The 26,384-nt window shown below is 37.6% G+C and overlaps 1 protein-coding gene across 9 annotated transcripts in view; it reads right to left on the bottom strand.

Moving 5' to 3' along the window:
- PPP2R5C (protein phosphatase 2 regulatory subunit B'gamma) overlaps positions 1 to 26,384 on the bottom strand; it is a 225,850-nt gene that overhangs the window by 6,256 nt on the left and 193,210 nt on the right. For 6 of the 9 annotated variants that reach the window (XM_036748196.1, XM_036748190.1, XM_036748197.1 and 3 more), the window contains 5 exons: positions 22,185 to 22,355; positions 13,188 to 13,315; positions 10,599 to 10,700; positions 8,568 to 8,640; positions 5,289 to 5,405 (listed from right to left, as the gene is read on the bottom strand). In XM_036748196.1, coding sequence (XP_036604091.1) covers positions 5,289 to 5,405; positions 8,568 to 8,640; positions 10,599 to 10,700; positions 13,188 to 13,315; positions 22,185 to 22,355 — 591 coding nt within the window. Of the gene's footprint in view, positions 1 to 5,283; positions 5,406 to 8,567; positions 8,641 to 10,598; positions 10,701 to 13,187; positions 13,316 to 22,184; positions 22,356 to 26,384 lie in introns of all 9 variants that reach the window. The other 3 variants (XM_036748191.1, XM_036748195.1, XM_036748198.1) reach the window with 2 other exon arrangements.

The raw sequence follows: 26,384 nt of genomic DNA, 5'->3' as shown, positions 1-26,384 counted from the left end.
AGGACTACCAATAAGTATGCCCTCCCTGTCTCCTCCATGTGATCGCCTCCTCTATTAAAACAAGCCTATGCCTTATTTTTGTATTTATGCTCCCTGTGATACAGTTATTTGCATAGTCTGTTCACTCAACTAGACTGTAATAGCCTTGAAAGCAGGGTACGCTCTCTTTGTCCGCTGTGCCTAGTATAGGGCCCTGCATAAAGCACACACTTAATAAATATTACTGTATTAACACCTGCTCTTCTAGGATGATACTATGAGCCAAATCAAGAAGCTTTTATTAAATACCTATTACTTGCCTACTAAGCACCCACTAAATGTGGAGGTGCTGTGGTAAATGCTACCTATGTGAGAGATGACATTCTCTTCTTGGTTACAACACACACATAATTATAATTGTTCCAAGAACGTGCTCAGTTACTAATGATCAGTTACTATTTTAATACTTCACTAGGTAACTCCCAACTGCTGCAGATCAAAGCCAGAAGAAGGTCTTCATGAATTGCTAAACTTGCATTGATCCCCTGACAGCCAACCTGTCCATGATTAAATAGGCTGAACCTCCGAAGGTAGCTGTTATTGCTGTATAGGTATCTGAAGTTATTCTACTCAGATGGGACCTAAGAACTCATGACCCCTCAGAACAGTCTTACAGAGCCCAGAATCAATCAATCGATCGATGTTAGGCTGTAGCATAAAGAAAATTACTAAAGTAAGTGTCAGATTTCCTCGGAGAAGTGCACAGATCAACCTGTTGGCATATTTGGTTGGTTCAGTGAGGCTGTTTAGAGCAAGGCACCACTCAAATAAACATAAAACACTCAAAGAGAGAACAGCCTTAAGGTCTAAGAACACTGCTTAGTTCCATTTCTATCTACTCCTTCCCTGTTCTTCACAACTCTACCTCAGACTGCCCAGCCTGACTTGCTTTTTGTAGTTCATTGGTACCAAGGCTGCACGATGTAGAAGAATAATGAATTGGGAATAGACTTCAGTTCTTGTCCACACTTTGGTCACTAACTTGCTGTGTGACTATGGGCAAATTGCACATACTTTGGTGACATCATATGTAAAAAGAAGGGTTTGGCTTGGATTAAATATCATATAACATAGACAAAAAGGTAATGCAGTTCTTGCCCAAAGAAGTTTAAAATATGGTATGTAAAAATAGGCATGAGGGCTTATCCAGAATGGAAGTCTAAGGACCCTCTCTTATCCAACAAGAAAATCCTCTCCCTGTACCCGAGGCATTTAGATCCTAAAGTCCTTCCCAATTCTAAAATACTATGGCATCTTTTAAGGCATTTTGCACATTCCTTTTAGGTATTTATATATATATTTCTCTTAAGGTCTGACTATTAATTTTGTGACTTCTTAAAGGAATATGCTGTGGTGGTCAAAAGCCTATTAAGTAGCTGAAGAAACAGTGGAAAAAGCATTAGGCCCGGAATCAGGAAGCCCAGCGTCAGACATTTACTGGCTGTATGCCTCAGTGTTCTCAACTGTGAAGTGGGAACAATGACACCTGCCTCACAGGGCTGTCGTGAGGATCAAAGGAGAGCAATATTTGTAAAGCACTTAGCACAGTGTCTTGCATACAGCAGACAATTAATAAATGTTTTTCCCCTCTCTTCTTCCCTTTCCTTAAGTATTTAGGTCCTGAGCCTGAACATAGCTTGAATGAGAAATTCAAATTTTAGTCTAAGCTACTTATTTCCTTGGCTTCAATTCTGACTTACTCTGATATTTACAGATCAAACCATTTCTAATCCTCACAGGTATATGCCATAGACCTGTGCTGTTCTCACATGCAGTGGCGTCTAAATCCTTGGTAACTGCATTCGTTTGAAGCAATGCTGTGAAAGTCCCAAACTCTGCCAACCCTTGCACATTAAAACACAGGCGTCCCATGCTCACAGAGGCATCTATTGGATGAGATAGGTCATCACTTTGAGCTTTCCCAGCCTAAGCTGTTACATGATTTGGATTCATGGTGAGCTAGATTTATAGTTGGTTGGAAGAGAATCAACTCTGACTCCCTGCTGCATGCTATCAAATCGTTAGATTTTCTTATAAATTATTAATTATAGTGGTTTTCTTTAAAAAAACAAACAAATAAACTTAGACTAAGGAGCCAGAGGTTAGATCTGTGATTTCATTGGTACAGGAGACTTCTATCAGTGTACGTCAGAAGCAGGACTTCCTGACCCCAAGGTCACCTCTCTAACTGTAGTCATGCTGCTTCTCAAATAAATTAAGCAAAACTAAAATCGTACTTGTTCATTGGGTCCATCAAGAAGAGTGAATTCGAATTCTTTCCTTTACTTTTCAAAAGAAGTTAAAAAAAAACCCTAAAACCAAAATAACTCTTGTAAAAACTTAATTTTACAGAGCATTGAGTTATTTCACAAAAGTATGAAATCCAGTGATAACCAGATTATGCAACATATGGATTACTCATGTTTCCAAAGGAGTCCTTTACACCTTAAGCCTGCAAATGTTCATAATTTTAAACTTCCGTAAGATGGAAAAGAATTGCTCACTGCCCTATTTCAACACCCAGATTTAGAGATGACAGGGGTGGAGCCACTGAGCCAGGGAGTTCAAAAAAGGCCTGCTGCTTTCTGGTGTTTACTCCACTGGACTTTTTCATCAAACATTATTTAAAAATCATTGCTACATCTGTCTAGATCCAGATTTAATTTGCTGGAGTGTATCCTGACTTACTAAATTTGAAAAAACAAAACTATAGTCTTTCTTGGATTAATTAGGCTTAGCAATTAATTGTAAGCAAAGTGTAGTTTGTTATACACTATACAAAACACAGTCCATGGTTATGATAAAGGGTTGGGTTTTTTTTTTTTTTGCCTTTTTTGGCAGGGCAATTGGGGTTAAGTGACTTGCCCAAGGTCACACAGCTAGTAAATGTGTCAACTCTCTGAGGCTGGATTTGAACTCAGGTCCTCCTGACTCTGGGCCGGTGCTCTACTCACTGCGCCACCTAGCTGCCCCAAAGGGTTGGTTTTAAGGAAGAAACATTAAATATTTTATGAATTAATTTTGAGACTTCTTAAATGACTATGTTGTGGTGATTGGAGGGCAAAGTAGCTAGAGAGACAGATTTCATTAAGTGAGGAAATTTCCTTATTTTCATACAGATCATAGTTGTCAATGTGAGTTGTGGCCAAAAAATCCATAAAGCCATGGATGACCTATTAATAACTATTTCTAAACTTGGCTAGTCTGGTACTCAGACAACTGACAGACTGTCTGAAGCCTGTTCTTGACACCATTCTAGCTTGGCAAGACCTGCTAGGGTTTTCATAGTTTTTGAGAGCCCAAGGTCACCTTTATGTTATCATATGTTACACTTTGGTGGAGCTATTTCTAAGTCCAGTTTTCCTGAATCTGCTTATGGTTAAATTTCAGGCTTATTCATTTAACACAAGAATAGGTGATCTTGAGGGAGGCAGTGAGATAGCTACTTAAATTCTGGGATAGACTAAATGATCTGTACCAGAAGAAATTCTCCTTTGAAGCTTAACCTATGAAACAGCCTCCAGTGTGGCAGACTTGACATTCTATTTGGACTGGTCACCAAAGACACACTAAGTTCATAAAGTACAGAATTGGAGCTAGACGGGATCAGTTCCCAGGACAGGTTCAGAGGTAAATGAGTTCCATGGCAAGGAATGAAGCCAGGAGAAGAAATCAAGTTTCCTTATAACTAATGAAACCAAACCCCACAAAACGCTGCAGGCCAAGGCCAGAAGTACCTAGAAAACATCCACAGAAGGGATTATGACTGAAACCTGATCCACCAAGAACTCTGATAGCCGCAGCTGGAAGGGATCTTTGAAGCAATCTGGTTCAGACTTGTATTACACAAGTGAGGAAACCAAAGCTAGAGAGCTCCGTCTGAAGTTGCCAGAGCCCATCAATGGCAGAGCCAGGAGCAGAAAGCTTAGGCTTGGGGGCTCCCATTCTAGGGTTCCTTACACCATGCTACCTTGGCTGAGCTAACTGGGGAGCACAGCGGACAGAACTCTGGGCCAGAAGGAAGACCTGAGCTCAAATACGACGTTAGACACCAGCTGTGTGAAGCTAGGCAAGCCACTGGACCTCTGCTTGCCTCAGCTATAACATGGGGACGATAACGGCACCTACCTCTCAGGGTTGCTGAAAGAATCAAATGAGACAATATTTCTAAAAGTGCTTAGCACAGTGCCTGGCACACAGCAGGAACTACATAAATGCTTATTATTCCCTTCCCTTTGCTCACCATACCATGATGTCTCAGCTGATTAACTGTGATAAGCTTACTTGGATATGTGGTCTGATTGGTAGAGGGGATGCCAATATGAGGCTGAAATTACACAAAAATAAAATAGATGTTATATTCCGGTGGATGGATTGATAGCAAATAATACTAGACACATAGGTAGCAGGGGTTAATGGATACAAAATAGGCCCTCTGAGACAGGAAACCCTGAGTTCAAATCCACCTCTGACACATACTAGCTGCTTGGGCAGACTTAACCTTTCAATGCCCCAGGCAATTTTCTAAAACTATTCATTGCAGAGAAGATGCTGGGGCTCCCTAGCAGAGGGAAGTGAGCTCATGAGGAATTCCCTATAACAATGAAAGAAAGTTTTTTTTTCTCCCAAGAAAATGTAAGTTTTTGAGGGGCATTAATTGTCTTTTTCTGCCTTGCAGTGTATTCTTTAGAGTTTAGTACAATGTTTGGATTGGATGTGTGTGTGTGACCCTAACTTCTGCAGCCCCATTCACCCCACCCCCCCTTAAGTAGTGTTCCTGTTTAAGTGGAGAGAGGGGAAAAATTATTCTACCTTGAAGTTTCCAGTGGCTTGGGGCAGAATTAGTCATCTGGACAAAGACAGAGAAGAAGCTGCTTCAAGGTTAGAACTGAAATAGCAGGGAAGCAGAAGGAGAAAGTGCTAGGGAGGTGAGAGGCTGCTACTGTTTTTAAGAATAAGAGTTGTACAAAAGCTAAAACTAGTGTGGTTAGCTTTCAAATTACTGTCATTAAAAGATTAGGTTAAGGAAAATGCAGGTTTCAGGGTATTTAATTTTAAAAAATAAACTACCACTTAAAAACACTAGTGATCCCGTTACTAGATAAGATCCACGGGTGAAGTTTGCTATGCGTTTTGTCAGATCATCATATTGATTTGTTTAAGACAAAGGTACTGGTACATATAGCACCATCAGCTAAAATTATAAGTATTTATTAAGAGCAGCTCAACTTATCTCCACATAATTTTACCTGACGTGACTCTTCATTGACTGTCTTTCTCAGCATCTGTAAATCTTCAAATAAAGGCCCATCTGTTTCCATTGCAACTGGAAGATTCAGGGAACTGGCTTCACTATACACTGTGTACTAAAATGCAAATTGTTAAAATCGTCACTCTCAGTTAGGAAGGAACCACTACATACTTCAAAGCATTTTATTGCCAGGTGAAGTGGTATTTAATTCAAGGAATAATTTGTTTTAGGTAATCAAAAAGGTTAATTATAATGTGTCTGACCAGAACTGAATACTTCTTAAAGCGCCCCAAACCTTGCAAACCTCTATATATAGTTGCTTTCTGTATCCAAGAGAAAGACACAAACAGAAACTTTTTTTTTTTTAAACTGGGGAAAATGCATGAGCACTGACTAAGCAAAATACAAGTTTTCTAAAAATGTAACAATGGACATATGGTAAGTAATTAGCAATTCTAGTATAAAAATAAAACAATTATGACACATTCTACCAAAAGTCAGATTTGGGACTGAAAACTAGGCTTCGATCATCTCAAAGTATGTATTATCTATAGAAACTCTTTAGTATTAGTTTGTTATATGACAAACAGTTAATAGAACCTGAAAATTTTACACACAGGACAGCAAGCAATGTACTGAAATGCCTATAAAATTAGTGTTTTCTCTCCATAATTTGAAGAACATATGCTAAATCCACCGTAATTTAATACTCTGAAATTTTAACCCATGAAGTATTTTCCATTTTCAAATACTATCACATAACAGTAATGTGCTGACAGAGGTTACTGTGATTTAGTGACAAATGACACAGACAAAGATGAGAAGACAGAACAATGTTAAATTCATGGTGCGATGTTACAGCAGTTTGTAATTGCCATCACAAAGTGGTTTATCTGAAGACTATATGGGTTAAAACTATCATTTTTACTTGATTGGTAAAGTCACAAGAATGTTGCAAAAGAATGACAATCAAGAGGATAACAATCAAAACTTTAGAAAATTCAATAATTAGGAAGGAAGAAAGAAGAAAAGACATTTATTAGGCTACAGTAAGTACCAAGAGTTGATCCGTATTTACGGTATGCACTCAGTCCACATACCTGGCTGGTTTTTCCAAGGCAAAGCATAAAGTTACTTTAACTCCATTTCTGTATTTTATGCAAACACAATCATATGGCCTGTATGTTACATTAGGTGGTATGTGTCTAAGTTTTTTAAGATAGTGACTTCAAAGAGAACAAATTCTCAGCTTGTGGATTTTCAAGTGTTTGTTTGGTATAGCATCAGCATTAATAATTTACTTAAGCAAGATACTTTTGCAACAACAGGCACATACGTATATAAGGCTTCAGGATCTCTACCAGTTGTACAATTTGATGGGACCTTTTAAGAAACCTCCTAAGAGGGCCTAAGAATATTATTTGAAATTAATTTGCTTAAAAAAATTCTAAACACAATATACTATCAACCTATTAAATAGAAAATGCTTAGCATAAACTTATACACAAAAAGAAATACAATTTTTAAAGAAGTACTGTAAAAGCTATACTACACACTTTGTGTCTCATGTACTTTAAATAAGTAATGAAAAATCTCTATGTAATATGGCTTAAAAGGAGTTAACTTTTCCAGTCGAATGAAATAACTTCTGAAATGGTATAATGACTGAGATTTAATTTGCAGCTCTAACAGAAAGGTAATAAAAGCCAACAGGCTTATTTTCATAAACATTTAAGAATTAGGAATAAAACCAGCTCATTTGTTACCATTCTTTTTAAAACCATTTTGAGAATTTTAAATAACAAATACATATTTTATGACACAAACCACTCTTAACTATGCAAATGAATTCTGGATCAAACAGAATTTTACCTCCCTCACAGTTCCATTTGCTTAAATTTACTCTTAAGATTTAACTGAATTGCTTGCCAAAAACCTGCTGGACTAGAATGGTAATAAATGATAGAAGAGGCTGCTCATCAAGGAGACCTTAGTGATTATATCTTAAAAATATTCTGTAGTTTCAGGGAAAAGTATATAGAAAGAGAAATCTTTAAACTTTTCCTTAAGAAAACAAAAATAACTACATACCCTAGCAAGAAAAACTACTGGGTGTCTCTGCATCTAGAGATGCAGCCAATGATTCTCACCATGTTAGGAAATTAATTCTTTTTAGCAGAGGAGAAGGGAACCTGGGAATAAAATCACGGTGTGGAAAAGACTCAGAGACTGATTTTCAATAAAAGGCATCATTAGAATCAGAGTGACATATCAAATAGAAGGCAGGAGGTAATGAGCTTTCACAATTGATGCTGCTTTGGATTTACAAATACCACACGTACACAAAACCAAAGGTCTCCATTTCAAAGAACTATCTTGCCAAAGCTGGGAATCAATTTGGGAACTACAACTATTTGATACAATCTTTTAATTGCCTTCAGTTTTAAAAGCAATTTTTTTTTTTGATATGTAGAACTCTGATGAATGAAGGCCAGACTAACTGTTGGCATACACAGCCCAACAGCGTGGGCCAATGGAAAAGGTACTAGGCTCAGAGTCAGAAAGCCTGGGTTCAAGGCCTGGCTCTGCTACTTACTAGATTTGTGACTTTGCCCAAGTCACGTGACACCTCTGTGCCTCGGGTTCCTCATCTGTAAAATAAGGGGTTGAAGTAGGTGATCTCTAGTGTGGTCTTCCAGTTTCTAACTCCTGTGAAATTGTGGTAACGTGCTGCACACTTACTTATTATGAAAGAGTAAAGCAGTTCTAGAAGAAAAAGTCATCTGCTTCGCTTTCAACCAATTTAAATTTAACTTCTTTAAAAAAAATCTAATATTTTAAAAATGAAAAAGGAATAGGCAAGGTTTTGCTTCAGGCTTTTAAAAAAAATATCTATGCCAGCTGTCAGAAAAGAAGCAAGCTGTGATTGCAGTCCAAAGGCCTAAGGTCCAAATAAGGGTTTCACTGGACTGTGGTCCAGACACTTAATTTACTTTTTACAGCTGCAATTTGATCGACATATTAAAAAAAAAAGGAAAAACTTCATAAATTCTGACGTAACTTCTTTTTGGGGATGGTGGTGAGGGACACACAAAATAAGTACTTGCACAAGAGGAAGTTTACAAAGTTTAAAAGTATTTTTTATTGCAGATAGTGCATATACATTATTAGTAGAACTGGTTTCTTTCCCCTTCTCTAAGATGATATCAAATACCTGATCTTATACTGATATTCACAAAACCCCCCTACGTTTTCATGTGACTCTTTTTTTCAGTACCTGGGGGTTGGACTTGGCTAGATTTTCTATTTTAACCCATGCTTCTTCCCGTTCCTTCAGTTTTAGCTTCTCTCTGAAAAATAACAAGATCTCAAATTAAAATACCAGAAAAGGGAAATTTTTAAAAAGATTAATTTCTAAAAATAGACAAAATTTTTTATCTCATTTTTATTGTCTTTCACCTTCACTTCTGAATATATTGTACTTCCCTCCCCTAACCTGCAAGCCATTACTTACAATAAAGAATAAAAAAAGAGAAGAGCCCCCATATCCAGTGTGTCTGACAAGGTATGTACCATTCCACAGTCTTCTACTCCTGCAAAGGAGGGATGGCATTCGCAGGTACTTAAAAACACTGATTTTTCATTTAACATATGCTAGCTTATCACCTTACCCTAGAAGCTTCTCTACAAATTCTACAATCTCTCTTAACTTGGATGGTACAATTTAAATATCTAAAGCAAAATCAGAGTACATGGCAAAATGGGAGCCAGGGTGGAGTAAGCTGAAATACCAGAGCAAACAGTATGGACAAGTATGAGTCCTGGGAGTCAGGCAACCTAGGTTCTACAGCTGTGTGACCTTTGTCCCAACCAGAGACTGATATCCATGAAATGTTAGGAGGCCAACCGCAGAGGTTCTTAGCAGTTGTTTTTTTTCACGTCCTAGTTTACAGACCCCATGAAGTCTGCCAGGATGTAGGGTTGATCTTCTGTGAGGAATTTAATGCAAAGGTGTGGGCATGTACTACATGAACAAGAAGGACTAGAAGGGCTTTCACCAGTGGAGGGAGTCCTGACACTGAAGAGATCGTGAATTCAAAATACGTTAAGTACTGAGGTGAATGAAAATGTACATGCAATTCTTGGGAATGCAAAAAAGCTTTGTTTGGAAGAGACATTTCTTAACATGGGACGCATGGGTACAAATGATCAGTTGATCCATTTTGCTCATTCTCACTAAATTGGGCTGAGCAACTGCCAGTGGGGGAAAAAAAGTTCTTAGCAAGGCAAAGGGCATGAGGGAAAATGATTTCTGGTGGGATCCATTGTTGTTAGTTGTTCAATATGGCTAGCGAGGGCATTCTACCCTTTCCTGAAATGTCCTATGGAAGCAGATGGATTTGACTCCTCACCCAAACACTGCTGTACACTCCTATCTTCTTGTTTCCTTGTTACTACCCTGGCATTACAGGTCCAACAGACACAGGTGCCAGTGTCTCTGGGAGGCGGTACAGGGGAAGGGGGTGGGGGTGAGGGGAAGCAAAGTGCCTGACTTGGAGACAGAAGAAACCCGGTTTGGAATCCCACTCCTGAACCCCTGCTAACTGTGAGGGGACGGACAGGTCATTTAACTTCTCTGTGACAAATGATTTCTCAAAATAGTTACTGAATGCAGAAAATGGTTCCCGTGTGCAGTCTATACTTCACAGGACCTCAGGCAGATCAAATGAGATACTATGTGTACAGGGCTGTGTAAATCTTTAAGCACTATGTGAATGTTAGTTATCTTCCTTGAATTGGTGGTCTGCAGCTAGGTGGAAAGGCTGCCCTCTCCCCTATGTGGTTGACGAGGCCTAACCTTCTGCAATGGTCCATGGGTCCTAGTGATGAAAATGAGAGCGGAATAAAGAGGGAAGAAATGAGAAGTGGGGGAAAAGGAGAAGAAATGGGGAAATGAAAATTAAGAAAATATCTTCATGTAAGACAAGAAGGAAGGGAAGAGAAACTGATTATAGAGGGAAATCAAAATAACTTGAGTTGATTTATTATACTTCTCTCTTAGTTAGAATTTTTGCTGGTATTGTTTTTCCTGGACAGAAAAGTCTAAGTTAAAGTATTAAAACAAACATATTCCATAAAGTATATTCACAAGAAAGTTATTACAGGCCAAAATTGAAGCTGTTTATCCTGAGAAAAAGGGCCACAGCTTTAAAGTTAAGAGGAATTTTCTAGAACAAGCAATGTAAGCTGATAAGCAACAATTATGAAGACACTGCAGAAATAACACATTTAGGAGACTGTCACTTACTTCATTTTCTCTGCTTTAAATTGTTGCGTGCAGTCATCAAACAGTTTTTGGTTCATCTCCATGAAGAGTTTCAATGCGTTATATATCAAGCCATGTATTGTTCTACAAGTAAAATTTCAGGTTGAAACACAATTCTTTATGCTGAATAATGCACTATACTGGTCAACAGTAGCCAGCTGTCTAGCTAACTGGAGAATTAAATCACTTTGGGAGAGCATTTAATTTGTAGATATTTTAATGTGATTAGAATAGAAATCTTTAAAGATTAACATAGCCTCATAAAAACACTTGTGTAGTATCACTTAAACAGAAGCCAATGTCTGAAGTGTTTTGGATAATTTTAACAGTCTTGCAAATTTTATTAACTGAGGAACCAAAATGACTGCAAAGCCAGAAGGAACTATTAATGGTCACCTAGTTCAACCCCTACCTAAAACACTGAATTGGTTTTTAGATATTCAAAATGAAATTTGATATTCAAAGATTAAGGAAAACTGTTAAAATTTATTCTTAAATTCCAACCATCTTTATTTAATCTTAATAATAAAACAACATAACTTAGAGGAATACTTAAGAAACCTTCCTTTGTAGACACTTCATATTTTGAAAGTATATTCAGCATTATTAATCAGTGGCATCCAATATTATCTTTTCTTTTTTAGACATCAGTTACTTATTATTGACAATGTTCACATCATAAAAGTCATGAAAACTGTGTTTACTATTTTAAGAAACGATAGCTCAAAGTAATCAAATTATACTGAGTAGCACTATAACTACATGGTGTATCAGCTTTTCCACCCACTTATTTGCTCATCTAAAATTCAAAATCTTATCCACATTAACGAAAAAAGGTCTGGGTGCAAATATGATCGTCAGTGAAAGGCACTGTGGTATAATCAAAGAAGCCCACTTAGAAATCAGGAAGTCTTTTAGTTTTAGCTCTGCTCTCCAGTTGTGTGAACCTGGGCCAATCCCATCCCTTCTCTGGGCTTCAGTTTCCTCATCTCTGAAGTGATAGGAAACTAATATGCAGAATGAGACACATTTTTGGACATGAGCAACATTGAAATTTCTTTTGGTTGACTATAAAAAAAGTAAAGTGGGTCAATAATCTGTAATTTCCTTCCACCAAAGAATTGCTATGGCTGAAAGACTCCTTACTCTGTGGCCAGCTTGGTGATGTGACTTGTGACTCTCCTAACTGACCTAGGCTGGTCCTCAGACACGGACATACTCCGTCAGTTCTTCAAGAATGACAATTATACCATTTCAGTTATATTTCTTTAAGGTGTGTAAAGCACTTTCCTCACAACAAACCTGTGAGACAGGTACTGTGTTAGACCTCTTTATAGAGCTGAGAAACAGTCTCAGAGAAGTGAAGCAACATCTCGCTTATGATCCCAGAGGCAGCACATACAAGAATAGGGATTCAGACCTTGGTTTCCTAGATAGATAACAATGGGAGCTGCACAAAAGAATAGGGGCCTGGAGAGTGAGTGGGTTCCCCATCACTGGAGGTGTCTAAGAGGCTGGATGATCACTTGTCAGAGATATCAAGAGGATTAGGGGATTCCCGTGTAGATGTGAGTTGGACGACATGACCTCTCACGTCCCTTCCAGCTATGTGATGCGGTTTCTCTCTCTCTATATATGATATATGTACATGTATGTATATATGTATATATATATGTATATATGCATTACTGATATTATATAGGCAAAACCTAATATATGCTGTTCATGAGCTGCTGTGGCTAAAAAACTTCTTCTCTAGTTGGCCACTGTTCTGGTAAAAATGACTCTGCACTTGGGTTGGCTGATTCTTGGAAAATAAATTTATAATATAGCATACAAATCCACTGTACTTTTTCTTTTCACTGTGTTACTACCTGCCAGAGCTTGTGCTCTGATAGTAGAGCTTTTGATGAAAGCTTGGAGCAAGACTTTGGAGGAGGAAAACATTAATTCTATGAGGAAAAATCCAGAGTAAGTTCTTTATGTCTCAAAAGATATAATTCAGTAAATAAGCACCTGAAATAAGGGAACACAAACTTAGAAGGAAATAAAATAAAGTATACTTATTTCTTTGGGATACTATTAGTATTTTAGTAAGTCCATCCTTTCTTCTTTTTTAGAATCCTGGTGGTATAAAAGAAGCTACTATAAGTCCTATGCTGCAAGGATTCCTCAGTGCATTGGCCTGGATTACTGCACCTTTGTCATCAGAGACACGGTAGGCATTCCAGGGCAAAAATTAGCTATGAAGTCCTCCAGGAAGAGGAAGCTTTAGCTTCTCTGAGTGAGATCCTGGGTTATGAGGTTCATGAGATATTGCCTTTGTGGAAGCCATAAAGACTGTGAGTCAACTGATATGCTATGATGTTGACTTGGCAGCTAAGGAGGGGGAAGAAAAGGGCCACTGACAGAACCTGCAGTATTACTTGAGTTTACATAAATGTGGAGTCTCAATTCTGAGTTTTCTTCACTGACGTTTAAAATCTAGATTTCAACACTAATTAGTAAGAAGCTTCAGCAAAACTGACAAAGTGTAGACATTGTTGGTCAAAGTTGTGACTTATTTCTTACTTATTCCAATGGGTCTTTGAATTACGGTACAAAGATGGAAACATGATGGGCAGAATCTTTGCTGCATTGTCACTGATTAAACTCATAATATATTCATTATTCCAGTAATACAGTGCCCGCTCTGCCACCTGAAAAATAAAGACACATAATTTTTTCTACAATGAACAGGCTTAAATCTGTAAATAACAAATTAAGAACCTGAAAACAGGTGAAGTACAGGTATATGCCACCTATTGTTGTAAAATGGCTTCACAAAAAAAAAAAGAATCTGGATCATACGATTTAGAGCTGGAAGGGACATTTGAGATCATTTATTGAGAAAAATATAGGGAAATGTACTCTAGGAAAAGAGATGAAAGTAGAGTCAGAGCCACTTAGGTGAGGAGCTAAACACTTTTAGGAAGTATGAAACATTCAGGTAAAGTATTATTATAAGGTTATTAATAAGTTACTGAGAAATGATGTTGGCTAGGGGAACATTATATGATGTATGCCTGTATTCTATTAAAAGCCCTTCATTTACAACAAATATCTGCTAATATTTGTCCTGCTTGGGCACTATAGAAACCACACAACCTGACTCCTGACCCTAGTAGCTTATAACTCTAAGGTGGTGTTAATCAACCACATTTATTCATTCAATAAATACACAATGAATATAGCTGTGTGCAAAGTCCTGTGTTGGACATTATGTGGGGAATACAAAGAAGAGTAAGCCATGAACATAATTCCCAATATACTTATAGTTCAAGGGGGAAGACAAATACAAAGATAGAATGGGAAAAAGGCCATAGGATGCTATGTACAAAGTCTTATAGGGGTTCAGAAGGAGTAATCGATTTAAATTATGAGCTTAAAATCCAAAATGATTATTTCTAAATATGAATAAACACTATTCTGTAAGACATCCAGAACATGGAGCATACAAGATCAAAGAGCCTAAAACTTCAAAACAAAACAAAGAACCCAGAGCAGCTGAATTTTGCAGCACTTAAGAGGGGAATGACTGAAGTGAAGTCTGGAGGTAAGATTTCATTAGAGTAAGAAATGAAAGTTAAATGATTTGAAATTCAGGAAAAGATGTGTAATTTTTCTTGCATTTTAAACCTTTCTCCCATAAAGACCTACTATGATGTCTCCTTGTGGCATGGAGATAACACTGGATCCCCAAAGTGGCAGCCATAGCATGGAGGCTCAGTCATACCATCCTAAAAAGGCTTTGAGTACAGTCCCGGCAACAGATGATACCCGCTGTACTCATGGATCACAGCAACTCATAAAATAAGACTCCCATGAAGCCTCTTCTGTTTTTGCTATCGCAATGGCAAAGCAGTAGAAAAGGGAGCAAAAGGTGCTAAGAATCACCCAGTTTTCTGACTGTCTACAAATATTAATTGAGCTGCAAATACCCTAAACCTAAGATAATGGTGGTCTGAGTGGACAAATATGGAAGAACTGAATCATATCACTCGAAACCAAAAGACAAATTTAGTGACAATAAGATGGAAAGATGGCTCACAAATTCTCCTTGGAAAGGCAACTAACAGAGCCGACAGTGTTTTTTTATGGTGTATTCAAGGACAGCAAGAAACATCATTTTGCAGATGCAGACCACCTCATATGGCCAATACTCATGGCAAATATTTGAGAAATACTACCATGAAGATATCACGTAAGCTGCAATTATTTATTGTAAAGGTTGAGGAAGAGAAATTTTATGAAGAACTCATTAAAATTCTCTGAATTAAATCAATATATATTTAATGCTCAGTGAACTCAATGGAAAAATGGGAACAGGAGAGAATGTAAAATTTTTTTTTGGTTCATAGTTCAGGAAATAAAAAGCAATAGATGCCAGAGGCTTGTAGATTGTCCTGAAAAGTCATGTCTGTATACCATGAATACTTTTTTCAAGAACGGAGCTGGGAGGCACTGGAAATGGGGAGCACCAAATAACATCACCCAAAAAATCTTAACAGACAAAAAAAGGCTGGTCACCATGTGGGAGTTATTTCCAGATCAGCTGTTTGTGTACACGTAAGACTGGTTTGTTAGAGCAAATATAAAAACCAATACTAAACTAGAAGAAAAATGAGAAGACATGGCACACAATTGTACCTCCAACCTGATGCACAAAAGTGGGAAATGGATAAAGAACAGACATTAACACAGACCATTACCGTATCCTATCAAAGTTTAATTGATGCAAATGAATTATCACAAAGAAACAGAGCCCAAAAGCTGCCTCAGTCAGCAAACACATGATCTTCTTGCCATACATACAGATATCAGCAACTGGGGTGTAACACTGGTTTAAAACATAAGCTTGTTTTATAGCTTATGGAGGGAACATGGCTAATGTAGAGATCTATTTTGCATGACTATACATATTTGTAATAGATTTTGTTTTTCTTGCCTTCTCTTTGGGTTGGGGAAGAGGGACAGAATTTGAAACTGAAAAAAAAAAGAATAAAAAGTCTGCTTAAAAAAAAAAACAAACTCATGGAGGTGGCTAAGAGTATGCATCTGCACAGGCTATCTTGACCATGTGTTTGGTGACCTGCTTATTTTTCTTAGTTTATAAAAGATGGCTCTCTGGGTTTGTAGAAGAGAGGGATATGTTAGGTAATGAAGGTCATGTCAAAATAAAAATATCAATAACAGGATTTAAGAAACTTATAGAGTATAGTTAAACTTCATGAATGGTACAAACATAATTTACAGAAAGCTTGGCAAGAAATCTGCTTAGCTCATATTATCACAAGGCCTTGAAGGATGAAACTGCTTCCAAACCTTCTCATCCCTCCTCTTATCTCCCATGGCTCATCTCCCCCCACCCTCTCATCTGGGAACCTGGCTACATATTTTACTGAAAAAACTGATGCCCTTCACTGAGCTCCCTCTTCTCCTGTCTCATCTCACATCAGTGTCCTCAGACACTTACTGGCTGTGTGACCCAGGGCAAGTTACTTAACCCTGTTTCCTTCAGTTCCTCATCTGTAAAATGAGAAAGAGAAGGAAACGGCAAATCACTCCAGTATCCTTACCAAGAACACCCCTAACAGAGTCATGAAGAGTAAGACATGACTGAATGACTAAACAACAAATATGCTTACTTTCCCATTGCTACAGCATTTTTATGAGATATTTAATGAAAGCATCCTTGATGAAGGTATAAGAAGGGAATAGGCAGGCTTTTGTAAAAGAGCAGATCACATCCGCACTGTAACCCAATTGACTAAAAGATCTAGAATGCAGGATCTTATGCTGTTTATTGTTTGTTTCCTGTAAAAAAAAAAAGCACCTGATTTAGCCTCTGATGATATCAAGTGAGACCTTTAAAGCAAGGAGAAATAGGCTTCCAAAGGTATCTGCTCCTTTCATGAAGTCTAGTACAAAGTTGAAAGTGAAGAGTGATTACTTAGAGCTGGTGAAGCGCTCCAAACGCTTTTGTTCGCAGGTGATATTGTGTGACTGAATTGTCTCAGAATACTTCAGGGCCTCCTGAGGTTCATAATCACACAAATATTTAGCCTAGCTAGCTGTACAGGAAAAACTAACTGGACAAAGAGCTGTTTAGATCAGTTGTCTCCAAACTTTTTTTTGCAGGCACAGCCCTATTAAAAGTAATTTTCCCCTCTGGTGAGCATGCTGGGTGTGTGTGTGTGTGTGTGTGTGTGTGTATAAAACTTTCCCAGTGGCACCTGTGCTGTTGCTGCGTTTGGGGTTAGGTTATAACTACACTAAGGAACAAATGTTTGACTAGGGAAAGGGGAAGGTTGGGAACTTGTATAGCTGAAGAAGGAACGACGAAGGGGAATCTGGAGCTATAATGGGGGAAAGATAAGTGTGGTCGTGTTGGAGACAGGCCCTCTGCTTAGTTCTTTCAGAGGCCAGTATCTTCCCACTTTCAGACTGCTGATTACGCTCCCCTTGTGATGAAGCCATGGCCTCCAGACTATGGTATAAAGTTGGATGGACACCTCATATTGCTGATCCAATGGCCGTGTTTTTCTATGTGTGTGTGTGTGTGTGTGTGTGTGTGTGTGTGTGAGAGAGAGAGAGAGAGAGAGAGAGAGAGAGAGGGAGAGAGATACAGAAAGAGAAGAGGAAAGAGGGAGAGGGGGGAGGAGGGGAGAGAGTGAGAGAGAAAGAAAGAAACTGTGCACAATGAGGTGCATCTGAAACTGAACATTTGCCTTGTTTGCATTTGGGAAATTGCAAAGTGATTTTAATGATCTTAAGAGTTTCCTCAAAACAGTCTTATCTTTTTAATACTATTAATCGTCTAGTGATCCTGCATAGCTATGACTAGTAGGATATCAAAAGTTGCAGGTCACACAAAATGCAAAAATGGAGAGGTATACAATGGGTATGAATAGGCTGCAATGCAATCTTATTGAAGAATATGTTCTCCAAGCACCATAAAGGACAACATTAGGGAGATGTGTGACTAAAAGAAGGAGAGGATCTAGGCATTTAACAAGAGCAAAGGCTGGATCGCTGACGGACACCCTGGTGGCTCCACTAGTATCTATCTACAAACAGCCAAGAAACAAGATGATCGCTAGTGCCAGGGATGGCTGTTCCTGTTCAGGAACTACAGAAAGACATGGACAAGAGCTATAAAGGATGAAAATACATGGATGTAATCTGTATGGGCAGAAGAAATACCTACACAGATGAGACCACAGATTCATTAAAAGTTTAAACAACAGTTTAACAAAAAACTCTAAACCCCAAACCCTGTAAACTCAACTTTTGAACATATTTTAAATACTGGTCTCATATCATAACTGTTCCCAAACCATACATTTGGTAAATATTTTGGTATGTGCTCCAACCATACCGCACCTGGAATCTTGCTTTAGTCTCTTCTGTGGCTTCTCTTCTCCTCTGCTTCCTGTCATATGCTTACATCCTATTTAAAATGATGATACACAATGACTTAAGGCACAATGTGGAATTTATGTGCCAATCTGCTTGCTTTTGAAGTTATTATATTAGCTAATTTTGTACCTGAAGTTGAGGCTCAAACTTTTCAGGGAAACTTTTTAATGAACTGGTTTTCATATTAACGTCTTCTGGTATGTCTAAATAGAGATTTTGGGAATAAAACTTCTAGACGATGGTATTCTCTTGCTCAATGCTCATGCTAGTTGGTTTAAAAATTATTTTCTTTTCTTAAATAGGACAATTAATTAGAAATATTAAAGAGAAAGAACACTGCATAAGAAGTTAAGAAACTTAGGCCTTAGGCCTGGCCCTTTTGCTCACAGTCCCAGAATTCAGCTGGTTAAGTTATCATATATCTCTGGGCTCAAGCTTTCTTATCTTTAAAATGAGGGAGTTGGATTAAAAGGCTTCTAAATCCCTTTGAGCTCTAAAATTCTATGATTCTATATGGAATGGTCTCCAATGAGAATTAATTCTATCTGCATTACTAAAATAAGTGAACTAACTTACTTCAGAATAGATGACCAAAGTCACATATAAGCAAATTCTTTACCAAGCACTTTTCATTAAAATTTTACAAGTAGGTCGGGCTATGAAGTATACTGAAAAATAACATGGTTGGAAATAGGTTTGGAAATGCTGATATACACTGAAACAAAACACTTCATGCTCTGTATAAAACAAGACAATCTGTTAGGCAACTTGGTTATATTAAGTTTAGTGACTTTCAACTTCCCAGGTCAGAGAGAACAAACCTTATCAGAGAAATTAAACAATTTAGTGACCAATTATTAAGTATCTATTATGTAAATGCTGGGGAATACAAAGATAAAAATGAAAGGGTCCTTGCCCTCACAATGAAACTAGTTGGATAATAATGAAAACAAAAGGCATAGATCTGGCAGCAGGTACGAGTTTCACCCAGCCCACGATGTGCTAAATGGGGAAGGAGAAATGGTACTCGAGAACAACACGGGAAGAGTAGCTTATCCATATCAAATACATGGATAAGAGGAAATCCACAATCAAGGTGACAGAATTTTGAGAGTATTCAGGGGCTGATTCTATAGATTTACAATCACTAAAGAGTTTGGCCAATCAATTCACACAAGAAAACCAAATAGAGAAGGAATGGCTATTTTCCAGATTAGGATTTGCAGCTGGATGGAACAGACCATTTTATCTATTTGTACATTCATCTTAGGCAGATACTATGGATGGACCATATTGGAAATTACACAGTGCTTTTGACGATTCCAAGCCACATCTTGAATCAAAAACCTACTTCTTAGATAACAATCTATAAGTGATACTGTGAATGACTGAATACCACAAACCATGAATAATCAAAATTGTCGCTAAACCAAAGGACAATAGAAAGACTATCGTGCCTTGGTTATTAAACAGATGGCAGCATATACCAATGGTAACTTACACACACAAAAAGGCATAAAATATATTACCTAGGGCATGTATGATCAGAAAAAGAGATTGGTTGGTAATAGTGAAAGACAAAAGATGGACAGGTCAAGTGTTTTACCTAATGTCTTATCTATCATGTTAAAAAGCCAAGAAGGAAGGCCTACAACATTTTGGGTGGACTGTTATTGGAGGAATTTTGGAGGTCATGGATAAGAGTAGGTACTATATAGTGAGTACTCCTAATCTATAATCTATTTTACATAGTATTATAGACTTAGATCTGGAAAGGACCTCAAAAGTCATTTAGTCCACTTCATTTTTACAGATTTGGAAAATGAGGCACAGAGAAATTAAGTGACTCTCCCAAAGTCATAAACGTTGTAAAATTAACAAAGCTGGGATTTAAACCAGGTCATCTGACTCCAAATGCAGTACCTTTGCACCAAAATGCCTGTGACCAACCCATTTTAGGCCTCTATCACCTTTTACCATAACTGGTTTCTACATCCAAGAGTTCCGTTCTCAGTTACCTAAATCCATTTAATAAACCACTGCCAGATTAATCACCATACAGCACCATTTTGGTAGTTTCACTTCCCTACTTTAAAAACCCTCAATAGCTCCCCACTGTTCATTGAATAATATCCAAATTCCTTGGCCTGGTATTTAAAGCCTTCCATCATTTGCTCCAGTCTTCTTTATTTATCCAGCCAAACTAGACTACTTGCTACTCCTTAAACACGGTTTGCACATTCCAGTCTCGGTGTCTGCTGTGCACCTTTGTATTTCTCCCTCCCCACCCAACTTCTCTATCTCTACCTGTCGGAAGACTGACCTTTGTAGGACAAGCTAAAATGTTACCTCTTCTATAAAATGTTCTCTAATAACCCCAGCAGAAACTGAGTTCTCCTTCCATGGAAGGTTTATAGCTTTTTCTTTGTATTCCTCTTAGGGCACTTGCTGTCATATTAGTTTTTCAAGTTCCTATCAGACTGTCATTTCACACAGCACCTAGCAGAGTACCTTGCACATGGTAAGCAAATAACAAATATTTTAAAAAATGAATTAAAAGAGAACAGTTAGCAGCATAAAGTGTTCATTGAATTAAGTGCTACCTGTCTTACCATCTCTCCTGAACTTAAGTTCTCACATTACCAACTATCCTTTGGATATTTCTTTCTTTATTTATTTGGAGGCAATCGGGGTTAAGTGACTTGTCCAGGGTCACACAGCTAGTAAGTGAACTCAGGTCCTCCTGACTCCAGGGCAGGTGCTCTAACCACTGTGCCACCTGGCTGCCTCTGCCTTTTGGACATTTCAAACTACTGTACTCTTAGAGGTGTCAAACTTATTGTCCTTCCCCCCATCCACATGATGAGTGTGACCTGCACCAGATCAAAACATAATAAATATAAACACAACCTAATATAGATGTTAATTAGTGTTTTTCTAAGTCTGCAGGGATCCTTTTCTTGAGTCATTCTCAACTCCTCACTCCACCCCATAGAGCTAATCTATTGTCAAATCTTGTCATTTCTACCTCTTCACTCACAGTGCCTAGTTTAAGACTCTAGCACTACTCTCTGGGATGACTACAATAGTGTCCTCACTGGTCTCCCTATCTTACATCTCTAATCCACCTTCTACTCAGGTGCCAAAGGTTCTGGTCTCTCCGTGTCACTCCCTCTCCTCAAACTTGTGCAGTTCCTTATTGTCTCCAGGACCAAATATAAAGTCCCTTGTTTTGCATTTAAAGCCCATCACAACCTGGCCCTTTCCTACCTGGAATGGGTCTTGGAAATCATCTATTAGAATTCCCTCATTTTATAAATAGGAAATTGATCCTTAAGAGAAGTATAGTGACTTGTCTAGGTAGCGAACAGCAGGTAGGGATTGAATGTAGGTCTCCTGAAGCCACATCTAGGTCTCTTTCCTGCTACACCTCACTCTTTCATCATTATTGATTTTTGAGAAAATTTTTAGTGGACTGGCAGGGGTCAAAGTCAAAATGCAGGGGTTGAAGAAGGGATGGGGAAGACATAAAGGCACATGTTATAGGAATATGGTAATGAAAGGAACGGAATTTGGGAATGGAGGCAAGGTCAATGGGGAACTTTTTTAGAGGATAGAAAAACCTGTGTATGCCTAAAAGCAGAAGGAAAGGAGCCTGTAGAAAGGAAGGACTGAGGATGTTAGAGACAGAACGGATAATGTGAGAAGTCTCACTGGAAAAGGGAAGTGTATTTTAGAGAATAGAGCCAATCTACTGCAATCACTTGGTTTAAATTATTATGCTATGTGCTTTGGAAGTAGGGCTTTACATGAAGATGACAACTGGTACTGGTTTTAGAGTTTTAGAAGTTAGCAATATTCTATTATGTCTACTTTAATAAAAAATAAGGGAAAATTTGAAATGGTGATGACAAAAAGGATGCTAATGTTTTATAGCATAGCTAGTCAGAAACAATGTGAATATTTGTTAATATATATTTTACAAGGAACAACTTTGGCACTGTAGCAAAGTTTGGCACGCCATTTAAAAATGTATGGCTTTCAAAATTAAAAAAAAAAACCCTCATAAAATCAATTATTTATTATATTTTTCTAAACAATACATACCTGGAAATGTGGGCTGGAAACACATTTGGCTAGTTGTCTGAAAAGGGGTTCCATGACCTTTACAAATTCAGATGGTTCAATAACATCTAAAATCTCCTCTAATTCATTTAAGAACATGACTTCTTTTGGGCTGTGAGTCTTTGGCCAGTATTTGAGGAGTGCCATCACCACCTAGAAAGATCACATTAGGTCCTTCAATTCTTGATCTACATGATCTTATTCATTATACAAATCCCTGGTTTGTACAAATTAAGACAAGGTTTTGTTTGCTTGCAGAAAGAGGGATGATAAAGTGTAATAGCACCTAGTCTCCTAAAATTGGGGAATGTTACTTTACATCTGGTCCAAATCCAGGTTTTAAGTTTATGTAACCAATCCTTTCTAGTTAAATTGTCTTAAGATTGGTTTCGTGAATAAATTTTGAAAAGGAAATAACATGAGTGGTCAGGAGTAATAAAGAATAAAGGGAACAAGGACAACTAAAAATAGATTAACATGGCTGAGGTAATACACTGGTTTATTTGTGGATTGGACCAGGTACAGAATTTTTAGTGACACATGAAGGCATGTCCTTTGTGTCCTTTCTATCATTCCCAAATCTCTATTCCATTATTCAGAATAATGAGTGTCTGGACTTAGTTTTGAAAAATTTCTGTACCTTCAAGAACTTTTCTTATACAAAGCAACTACTTGTTCACAGGTAGTCCCAATTGTGAAATTTTGGATATTTATAATAGCGTCTTCTTTCAAAGAAGGTTTTCATATAAGCCAATATAAGATGTCTCCTTATGTCACATCTCAAATTTACAATTTGGAAAAAACTCAGATGACAATGATAATAACATAAAAAACTCAAGTTTCCGTAGCTCTTTGTCTTATAAGCATTATCATCTCCATTCTACATAAGGAAATGTAAGCTTCAAGTTAAGTGCTGTGATAAGGTACACACACCGACTAGTGAGTGTTGGAAGTCAGTAAACAGTCTCAGGTCTTCTGATTCTGAGTCTAGAGTACTTTTCTTCGATGTCATGCTCTCTCCCTAAAACTCACTTTACACATCTACTATACTTTTCCTTGTTCGTTTGTATAATGGAATTCTATTATTTGAAACAGAAAATAAAAAATCAGTCTGTGAGCCATAAAACAGAAATTGGCTCTGATATCACGTCTCTCTTAAAAAGGTCCTGTTTTCTGCTGATAGCTTACAGAGCTATTATAGGATTGATTTGAAAGAGCCAGAACCTGGACAACTTGGATTCCTGTATCAGATAACACAGCTATTTCTGTGAGTTCAGAATGCAACAGAATTTTTTTTTTTTGGTTGAAGAAAGTGAGCTGCTCAGGGAATGCTAATCCTGATCAACAATGGCCACTTACTTTTGAGTGCAATTCAAGAAACTGAGCTTTTCTATAAGGACTAGATTTCTAAGCTCATTTCCTTGGAGATAACCTCTTACTATGAACCCTCTGACAGCCAAGCTTGGACAAGATTACTAATGGTCCTGAGACCTGAATTTCAGAGAACTGAGGTCAGGGGGTTTTGAATTCTGTGGTTCCTCTGGCTTTGGAATTTCCCTCTTGAGTTGGCATTGTAGTGGGAAGAGGGGGAGAGGAAATTTTTTATACTTTGGGACTTGGTTCAAGACTTGTATGTTGGCCAAGTTTACTCAAAGACAAATGGGTGAGAACTGCATATTTCACTTTTGTAGGATATATTTTAAGAGAGGTTAAATACTTAAAAGTGTTTCCTTTTTTTTAAAAAGAAAATTTTGTGTATGGGCCCAGAAATCTTTTAAGACTTCGTAAACATTTTATAAAAGAATTGAGTAATAATGTAATGCTTGATAGTAGATGTTTTAAAATCTCTAAATCTTTTAAACTGAACATTAAAAAAATGTAGTAGTGATAAACATCTCACTTTAGAGAATAATTATCTCAATTTAACTTACCAGTAAGAATAACTTTATATACTTACTAAAATATAAATATTAAATTATAATATATTTATCATATAAGAATAACCAATAAGTATAATTTTATTGCACTTTTGTCAATCTTTATTTAACAAAACGCCTAAGTAACATAACTGACTATTTCTTAATATCATAAACCAAGCAATTTGAAAAGAAGCTAAAGATCCTTTGGCTATTTGAAATACCGCAAAGTACTGAATGTATATACTTTGTAATGTAAGGCTTTCCAGATATACCAGTAAGATTAGAATAACAGAACATACTGTACTTTTCCTAGGTGACTACAGTTCTAATAGTTTCAAGAAGAGGGCATGAGGTAGAATTAGATAGTTTGTCTTTTGCATTTACTACAATGTTTTGGGTCCCACTTTATTTTGGGACATATAATTTCATGCCTACCTTCAATGGAAATATTTAAATGGTAATAAGTGAATTGACTATATTAAACAAATACATCCCAATAAGCAAATGTAGTTTTTGATTTGGCTTTATGACAATAGTTTTGGATCAGACCTATGATTCTGCCTGTCAAGAGAGTTGGTGGTGAGAACGTCCTTCTAGATTGGTAGCTTCTCTGCTGCCTAGGGCAGAGAAGGGAGTGACCAGCTCCCCCACTGTCATGTGGTCAGAGTGTGTCAGAAGTGGGACTAGACTAACTCATCCACTACACCATGCTGTCTCTCAATAACAACAGCATTACCAGTAAATTAAAAAACCTTCCTATGTCCTTTTGGGGGACATGACCAGTACTGTGGCCTTGACAACTAACAGAACTCCCTTCAATGTTCACAGTTTCCATTTACTTCCTGGGACAGAAAAGGAATATGACAATGAAATCTCTTTGAGTCTTTGATCTGGAGAATACCTTACAAATATAGGAATCAGGTCATGCCACATGTAAAAAAAATGCTTTTTAAAAATGCTTCCATATCAATTATGCAGCTGCATTTCCACCATCAAAACAAGTCTTCAGTTTAGTTAAGGAGGATAAAAATAATGTATCCTCTCCATGGCATTCAGTACCTCGACTGTGCTTGATATTGAAGTCTGATAAGATTTGGTACAATTCCTTTGGGGCTTCCAAAGTCTCAGACACAAATATGGTAGATAGTTCCTGGAAATCCTATGGTGGAGAATGCAGAGTAAATGTCACTCCTTAAGATGGCCGGAAGCAGGGATTAAATCACACAGTGCTCTCCTTTCACCTGGTTTCTGAGCACATCACCTCTGCAGAATTTTTTGTTATTGCTTGTTGGTGTCTAATGGATGATGACCCCAGAGCTTTCTCTTATACGTGAGAAATCTGAGGGGAACAGATCTAAGCATGAAAATCAGAAGTGTGATGGCTGGCACAGGATGTAAATCGAGTTACCTGAGGGGAAGTCAGTGTTGTCAAATCAGTAGTTGAACTCCCCTCAATTGACCTGACAAATATTTAAGGGTTATGGATTTTTGACATTTTTTCCTACGTTAAAACTGGCACTTCAGCAGTGAAGCAGTATAGCTATTAGGAAAGAAAATATCAATCCCATTTGTTTTATTTTGCCAACTACATTTAAAAATAATCATACCTTTCCCACTGGTATATAAATATTCAACTTCTAAATTTAAAACTATAACTTGAAATTAAAATTACAAAGTACAAGAAAGCAGGCAATCCAACTAACAATTGCTAACAGCTGTGACTGTGAAATAGTAATCACAAAACAGACGGAAGAAGGGCTCTTACTTCCCCTACTCTCCAGGTCTGTAGATAGATTTCAAAGGGGTAAGAGATTTCAAAGGGGTGAGAGATTGTTCGTTAACTTGGAAGGGGAAAAAATACATCTAACTGAACCTTTAATTGTGAATTTTTTAAAAAACTGTATATTACTCTAAGAAGTGGCAGGCAGACTTCACCAAATTGCCAAAGGGGTCCAGGACACAAAAAAGGGTTAAGTGCCTCCTGGACAAAACGTCTTTTTGGTTATAACAAGCATTTCAGACACTTAATTTTTATACCATATTTACTTTATTTTTATTTTTTTGGGAGGGGGGAAGGCAGGGCAATTGGGGTTAAGTGACTTGCCCAAGGTCACACAGCTAGTAAGTGTGTCAAGTATCTGAGGCTGGATTTGAACTCAGGTCCTCCTGACTCCAGGGATGGTGCTGCCCCACCATATTTACTTTAACTGGTCAGTTGGATATGTTGTAAGTAAAGCAAAACATCCAAGTGCTTAATGGTGGG

This window comes from Trichosurus vulpecula, chromosome 3 (genome assembly GCF_011100635.1).
Source record: "Trichosurus vulpecula isolate mTriVul1 chromosome 3, mTriVul1.pri, whole genome shotgun sequence".
NCBI classification, from domain to species: Eukaryota; Metazoa; Chordata; class Mammalia; order Diprotodontia; family Phalangeridae; genus Trichosurus; species Trichosurus vulpecula.
Note: the sequence above shows the minus strand (reverse complement) of the source record. Positions and strands in the feature narration are given on the sequence as shown.